This window comes from Terrapene carolina, unplaced genomic scaffold, assembly GCF_002925995.2.
Source record: "Terrapene carolina triunguis isolate 2854851 unplaced genomic scaffold, T_m_triunguis-2.0 Scaffold13871, whole genome shotgun sequence".
NCBI classification, from domain to species: Eukaryota; Metazoa; Chordata; order Testudines; family Emydidae; genus Terrapene; species Terrapene triunguis.
Window position 1 is genome coordinate 1 of NW_020678222.1, and position 8,275 is coordinate 8,275.

Consider the following 8,275-nt stretch of genomic DNA (forward strand, 5'->3'; position numbering starts at 1 on the left):
AGTCTATGAGTCTATGAGTATGGAACAGCTTCCATACGAGCAGAGATTAAAAAGACTGGGACTGTTCAACTTAGAAGAGACGAATAACGGGGGCTGTGATAGAGTTCTATAAAATCATGAATGGTGTGGAGAGTGTGAATAGGGAAGTGTTATTTACCCCTTCACATAACACCAGAACCAGGGGTCACTCAAAGAAATTAACAGGCAGCAGGTTTAAAACAAAGAATGGAAGTACTTCCTCACACAACTCACAGTCAGCCTGTGGAACTTGTTACCAGGGGATGTTGTGAAGGCCAAAAGAAATATAACTGGGTTCAAAAGAGAACTAGATAAGTTCTTGGGTGATAGGTCCATCAACAGCTATTAGCCAAGATGGTCAGAGACGCAACTCCATGCTCTGGACGTCCCTAAGCCTTTGACTGCCAGAAGCTGGGACTGGATGATGGGAATGGATCATTCAATAATTGCCCTGTTCTGTTCATTCCCTCTGAAGCACCTGGCACTGGCCACTGTCAGAGGACAGGACACTGGGCTAGATGGACCATGGGTCTGACCCAGCCTGGCCATTCTTGTGAGTTTGTGACAGAGCCAGGAATTGAACCTGGCTCTCCTTAGCCCCATGCTAATGACCTGACCACTGGGCAATCCACCCACCCTTTGAGCAGTACAGATGAGAAGCGCTAAGTATTACTTTGAGCTCCACTTTCTAAATACAGGCCGCCCCTCCCATTGCCACGCCGTGCCTCAGGACACACAAGGCTGCTGTAGGCCCCTCTGTGGGCAGGGACTCAAACACTGCCTGCCTGAGAAGTTTATCACCCCCACACCTTTGTTCTACCACATCATTTATCACATGAAGTTCTTACTGACTTGCTGACCAGAGCCTGTGGGCTGCCGCTGCATCCCAGAGTGCAACAGCACTGTCTGTATCATGGGTATGTGCACTAGAGCCACAGGAACATGGCCACCAGCACTGATGTGACAGCAACGCCTCCTACATGTCCCATCATTGCACCACTGGGTCAGCACTTACCGTATGCGATGAATGACTCATCACACATACAGCCCTCCTTCCCCCCACAGGGACCACCACTTCCTTCCCCGAGGTGCTTAGCCTGTGCTAGAGGAGATGATGCTAGAGCAGCTGCAGCACAAGCAAGTTTTCTTTAAATAGCTCTGCAACAGCAACTCACATCTGCCATGTTGTGCAGAGACCCGGGACAGCCGAAAAGCCAGGCAAAGCTTGTACGGCCCTACGACGTCAGCAGAGATCACCTGGTCAGGTAGAACGAGTCATCCCATGCAGTGGAATAGACAGCAATGCACTCACCTGGATATAGGCCTCTGAGAGCGTTATCATCTGGGGCAGGATATCGGTCACCTGTAAGTCTTGCAGCTCATACCACTTGCCCGTGCCCTGCCAAAAGCCATTGCAAAAAGGTGAGAAGAGTTATGACAGCAGGTCTTACCGTGGCGCTAGTTCTGACACACCGGGCTCCAGACTTCCACTCTGCCCAGCCTGTTGCTTTGAGCCACTGTCTGGCCTCACCATGCAACAGAGCAAAGCCTGCACTAGGAAATTCTCCCCAGCTCCCCGAGCAATCATCCCCATGGGCACAAAGCGATGAGCACAGAAGCCTGGCGGCGAGCGCACTGCTTTCCCAGCACATCTCATCAGGATGCGTTTGGACTGGGGGAGCAGGTTACGGCCAGCTGCTACCTGAGCTCACTTGTGGGGCTATTCAGGGAGCAGAGCTGCTTGGGCAAGCCCCAAGTGCTGCCCTCGGCTGCTGTGCAGGCTGGAGAACGAACCGGGGAGGGCTCCTCAGCTCCCTGCTAGAGCAGCTGCAAGGGATCAGCCTTAGGCAGCGAGCTAGCATCAGCAATCCTCTGTATGGGCTAAATCTCCAGAGACTAGAGCGGTCACACCCCAAGGGAACACTGCAAGCCACTGGACTAGCAGGGACTAGGGTGCTGGGCATGCTTCTCCAGCCCCCACGCTGCCGGCAGACACTGAACCCCGCCCCTTCGGTCACGCACATGATGCAGCACGTGAATTCTGTAGGAGCCCTCGGTGGGTTTCCCATCATGCACGATGTTGGCGATTAGGTCGTAGGTGGTGTTCTTGTGCACGGCCTGCACTTCCTCGGACAGGTACTCCCGGAGATCCACGTTCCTGCAGCAGGAGGAACAGCAGCATTGTGAGCACAAGGGGCAAGCTGCACCAGGCCCTGAAAAGGCTGGGAGTTCCAGTGTGCCCCTGTACGTTGCATGCTGATGCACCGGGGGCCAGAGCAGGAGGCCAGCTCCTTAGCTAGCTGCGATTGCAGTCACCAAGCGTCAGCCCCACACGCATGTAAATCAGAACCAGGCACCCGCTATAATGGCTGAGCTGTTTCGTCTATTCCCATGCAAGGCTGGATCACCAGCACCACAGAAGATAACCCGGCACTGCACTAGACCAAGGAGGGAGGACGTGCTCTGGCCAAGACAGTCTGCACAGTTCAGTTGGAAGCTGCACAGATCATTTTTAATACTCAAAGCAAAAGAGAAAGACGACTTTACCAGCCACCAGACAAGGGCAGTAGCTAAATGTCACGTTCCCCGTTAGTCATAACTAGATGTGTTGTGCCACCCCTGCCCTAGCACCCATTCAAACAGGGAGTTCCACCCCAGGGGCTGTATAAGGTCATCTCCACATTGACACACAACATGCCGGCCTACAAGCTGCAGGTGCAGAACAGCCGACTGCACGTGGCACTGCAGCCACAGGGGGCCCAAACGAGACCTCACAAGGCTGAGCTCCATTGGTGTCTGTATCTACAGTCCCCCCGAGCACCTCACAGAGTACTGAGGTCATCCTCACCAGACCCCTAGGAGGCAGAGAAGGATCACCCCCATTTTACAGATGAGGAAACTGAGGCACGGCGAGGCAAGGATTTGCCCAGGGTCACACAGGGAGTTTGTGGCAGAGCCAGGAACTGATCTCAGGTCTCCAGAGTCCCAGTCCTATGTTTACCCACAAGCCCCTCCTTCCATCACAACCCAGTGCTTGGTATCAGCACAGGACTGCATGGTCTGTACAGGGGGAGTGTCTGCTAAACAGGGCTGTTTGCTGGGGTCGAGTGTCCATGTAAGTAGTCAAGTATCAGAGGGGTAGCCGTGTTAGTCTGGATCTGTAAAAAGCGACAGAGTCCTGTGGCACCTTATAGACTAACAGACGTATTGGAGCATAAGCTTTCGTGGGTGAATACTCACTTGGTCAGACGACATCTGTTAGTCTATAAGGTGCCACAGGACTCTCTGTCGCATGTAAGTAGTGTGTTTCTAGCCAAACGGGCCTAGCTGCCAACCAACGCCTGGAGGGAATCCTTAGAGGAACAGGGAGCACCAACCAATATATCCCACAAGGGTGCAATCTGCACCAGCTCCTAGCAGTGCCATTCAGGCGCCAATGCCCATCTGCTGCCACTTGGAGACGGGCTGCATTGGGTCTCATCCACTGCAGACAAACCCTGTTCTCAGAGCGAGTGCAAGGGGCTTTCCCTAGAAAGCACAGCTGGAACTGCAGCCCCCCAGCCGGGTCCAGGAAGTACCTACGTGATGGGGAAGTTGACGATGGTGGGGTTCTTCTCCACAAAGAAGTTGTTCTTGGTGAACCGCTTGATGCAGAAGATGAGGTAGGGAGGCAGCTTGGTCAGCTGGAAGCGCTTGAGGAAATTCTCCTTGTAGGTTTTATACTCCTGGAGCAAGGACAGAGACACACAACCCTCAGCAACCAGAGACCCACACATGGCCAGGGCAGAGACACCCACAAGGATAGGAGAGCACACCAGCTCTCGCTCTGCCCTGCCAGCACCAACAACGCTGCCTTAGATCTGCCAGGCGCCTTAGCAGATTTGCGGCTGCCCCCCAAACACAAGCAGCGCAGCAGAGCAGGAGAGTCTAACAGGGACAGGCGGCAGGGAAGTGTGCCTCTAGAGGCAGGAGGGCAGCCGTGCAGGAGAGTCAGGGAAGGGGCGGAGTTACCTTCTCAGTGATGCCGTTGAACTTGGCCAGGATGTTGAAGAGCGGCACCTGGGGGATGATCAGCTGCTCCTTCTCATCCTTGTACAGCGGGGCAGTGGGGAGGTCGAGGGTCAGGTACATGAAGGTGGATTCCACCATTGTCTCCTGGTACTCATCATTTTGCAGCAGCTGCTCCTTCTCCTCTGCTGGCTGAGGAGAGGTGGGGACACAACCACCTGGGTTAGCACAGCAAAGCACCACGGGACGGACGGACCTAACCCACACATTTTGGGAGATGGGGCCCAGAGTTAATACAGTGTGCACTGCCTACAGCTAGCCATAGTGAAAGTTCCCCCTAAGGATCCACTGTCATCCCAGCCCCAACCTGCATCACCTTCCATTGCAATCTTCAGCAGCTACTAAGAAAAGACTAACCCTGCTACATTGTATGAGGACATTGGCCCTGATCCTGCAAGGAAACCCACAGGGCTTTGCCTGCATGACCTGGTAGGATGAAGGCCTTGGTGAGGGGGAGCTTTGGAACTGAACCAATTTCGCTAGAATAACTCCAGCTTTGACGCCTAGCTCTGCAGCAGGTGTGGGACTGGGACATCTTTGCACCACCAGCCCCATCACAAAACCAGGTCTGCTGCGCAGCATCAAGTGTTCATCTCACATCAGCCAGTTCCATTTGTGAACTGTTTTTCTACAGCGTTTGCAGCTATTGCTACTTCCCCAGCGTAAGGAAACCTATGATCTGAAACGGAGACACCAGAAATCGCAACGCAGAGCTAATCTACATAGGCACCAAACCAAGGCCAGCTGCCAAAGACGGCTCATGGTCTCTTCGAATTGAATAGGATATTCAAGTGACATTGTGTCTCAGAAGGGCCTATGCCCCTCCCACTCCAGCAGCCCTGCAGTGATTCCTGCTGGCTATACAGCTTGCTCTGTAGATCTGTAGCCGCAGCTTTTAGTTTTGGCTTGTGGCCCAATGTTTCCCCTGAGAAGTTGGCCTGTTGTACACTCAGTCTCCCTTGTGGCTTTTTCAGGGGATGCACGGGTCAGAACTGTGACTGGAACCTCATGGCTTGTAGCACTTCAGAGATAAAAACTGCGTCTCTCATCTATTTAGACTGCAAGCTTTTAAGGAGCAGGGACTGTCTTACTATTTGTCTGTGAAGTGCCCAGCACAATGGGGGCCTGATCTCAGCTGGGGGCTTCTGAAAGCCACCACAATACAAATAAATAATAATGTCGCCCCATGTTGAATAGAACATACCATATTTGTAATGTGAAAGTTTCCAGCACTGTTGAGGAATGAAAGTGCCTCCTGTACCCTTAAATGGACAATCCTGCATGTGAGGCTAGTTTAGGACAGATGCATTAAGTTTTGGCACCATCTAGTGGCAATACTGTGTAGTGCCCCCCAAATGGAAACGGAAAGTCCACAAGAAGATGAAAAAGGAAGCAAAACTTAATAGCTGAGTAAATCATTCCCAGAGGACTCACCATCTATTACCCTCTGGCCCCTACATACAACTCCAAATATGCTGACCAACTCTGCAGAAGGACTTCAGAAAAACTGGGGAACTATCTCTGGCACCTTACGTACTCCAGAAGGGGCTACCTCAAACCAGGAATCACCACATTCTCCAGCATACTGGAAGGAAAAAAATCAGGAACCTAGAGATTACGCAAGAAACTCAAAACAACTATCAAAAACCCCGAGGACAGCCATCCAAAACTAAAAGTGGAACCAACCACAACTCTACAACCCACAGAACACCACCTCTTGGAGAAACCATAGAACCAAGACCCAAGTGGACACTACGCCACACCCCCAACATCATCAATTTATCAAGACTACCCCAACTGGAGCTGAATTATCTGTACTCTCCAAGGGACTGAACTTGTCCCCACCACGGAACCTGACAGCCTACTAACACCTGGAGAGATAGAAGAATTCTTTCGCTGACTCCATCTCAAAGAATTCTTCCACACCACCATCACCACCACCACTCATAATTACTAGGTCCCCACTGACAGTCATACACAAAAATAATCATCTGACTGGACACCCCAGAACAGATGAAACCACACACTTGATCATTACATTGATTGCTTCAGGAAGTTCACTGTGAAATCCTTAAACATCACATCCACCACTATTGCTCGACTATCACTCCACCAGCTATACAGTCTCTGAAACCCAACCTCCAGATAGCGATCAGACCAGCAGACAAAGGGAGTGCCATCACAGTCCTCCACCATGACAACTATGTTAATGAGGACAAGCAACTCTCCACCACTCGCTGCTATAAAAAACTCAAAGAAGACCCCACACCACAGTTCAGTCAGGAGTTGAAGGATACTACCAAATCCTTCCCCAAACAACTCCAAGAGAAACTCTTCAACCTCATCCCTCTCGAACCCGCCCGAGGGACCTTCTACCTGCTTCCCAAGATACACACAAACAAGGGGACCCGGACAGACCCATCGTATCTGGCCACAGCACTCTAACTGAAGGGGTATCAGTACTCACAGAAACCATCCTCAAACCACTCAACACACAAAGGGCCAGCTTCCTCCTGGACACAACCAACTTCCTCCAGGAACTCTGCAACACTAACCACTTCCCTCAGAATACCACCCTTGAAACCATGGATGTCACTTCCTTATACACCAACATTGCTCCCAATGATAGCATCACGGCCTGGCTCCAGTATCTACAATGGACAACTCATCTCTTTCACCCTCACTCATAACAACTTTACATCAGCAACACTTTGTCCAAAGACCATGGGAACAGCCATGGGTACTAGGACGGCTTCCCAGTATGCCAACCTCTTCAGGGGCCACGTTGAAGAAGAATTTCTGAACAAATGCACCACGAAACCAATGATATTCCTGAGATACATCAATGGTATTTTCATCCTCTGGACAGACGACTGAACCCCCTCATAAATTTCCACCACAACTACAACCACCACCACCACCACCCGTACATTAAACTCTCTCTGGAAAGCTCCCAGCATCAACGTCAACAACATAGCCTTACACACAATATATACAAGATCACCATACTGGCCTTCAAACAACCTCCCAACCTTGCCAAGGTCATCATCAGAAACAAGCTCCCCACAGACCAGGCCACACGAACGCAAAGCAACACCAGAACCTGCTAGAACAACAGATGCAAAACTTGCAGACATATCTCCACTGCTACGATGATCAATAAGCCCCACAACACACCACTCAAGATCCATGAGTCCTACACATGCCTGTCACGTGGTGTCCTCAGCCAGTGCACTAAATGTCCCAACAACTGTGTGAGTGAAACCAGACAATCACTGCGCTCCCAAATGAACTCGCACAGAAAAGTGATAAAAGACAAAAACACTATCACTCATGAGCAAACACTTTTCACAAAGCGATCACTCCCTGTCTGACCTCCCAGTCCCCATCCTCAAAGGAAACCTGCACAACACCTTCAAACAACGAGCCGGGGAGCCTACATTCATAACTTTGCTAGATACTAAAAATCATGGACTTCATAAAGACACTGGATTTCTGGCTAATTACAACAATCTATATAACCCACTGTAGTGAGGCTTTGTGGCTCCCCGCCGCCCTGGAGAGGGAAAAGCCCGTCCGGAGGCCGGAGTGGGCGGAGCTAGGGAGCTCTGAGCCCGCCCCTCAGAGGGTCAGGCGGCGACCCGGAAGTATAAAGGCTCGCCCTCAGAGCTCAGTAAGGCCCCAGCCGCCGGAGAGGCTAGCCGCCTCCAGCCTAGCCCACGACTGGGAAAACCCCGCGGCCCAAGGCAGCCGCCAGGACTGGCCGGGCCTGCCCTGCGCTAGGGTTACCATATTTCAGCAAGCAAAAAAGAGGACGGGAGGAGCCCCACCCTAGCCCCGCCCCTCCCACTTCCCTCCCCCTTCAGAACCCCCAACCCTCCCCCCGTTCCTTGTCCCCTGACTGCCCCCTCCTGGGACCCCTGCCCCTAACTGCCCCCCAGGACTCCACTCCCTACCTAAGCCTCCCTGCCTCTTGTCCCCTGACTGCCCCCTCCTGAGACCCTCCCCCCATCCTAACTGGCCCCCTAGGACCCTACCCCCTACCTGTACCCTGATTGCCCCAACCCTTATCCACACCCCCACCCCCAGACAGACCCCTGGGACTCCCACGCCCCATCCAACCACTCCCCACCCCCTGACAGCCCCCCCCAGAACTCCCGACCCATCTAAACCCCTCTGCTCCCTGTCC

At 52.4% G+C, this 8,275-nt stretch overlaps 1 protein-coding gene across 1 annotated transcript; it reads right to left on the reverse strand.

Moving 5' to 3' along the window:
- Positions 1-1,330: 1,330 nt before the first annotated feature.
- On the reverse strand, positions 1,331-7,061 carry LOC113408426 (U4/U6.U5 tri-snRNP-associated protein 2-like; the record flags this gene model as incomplete). The annotated part of the gene is made up of 7 exons (XM_026661664.2): positions 6,786-7,061; positions 6,226-6,462; positions 5,620-5,671; positions 4,030-4,244; positions 3,601-3,743; positions 2,041-2,176; positions 1,331-1,417 (listed from the first exon to the last, which is right to left on the reverse strand). Coding segments are annotated over exons 1-7 (1,146 nt in total), but the record flags the coding sequence as incomplete, so codon positions are not given.
- Positions 7,062-8,275: the final 1,214 nt, after the last annotated feature.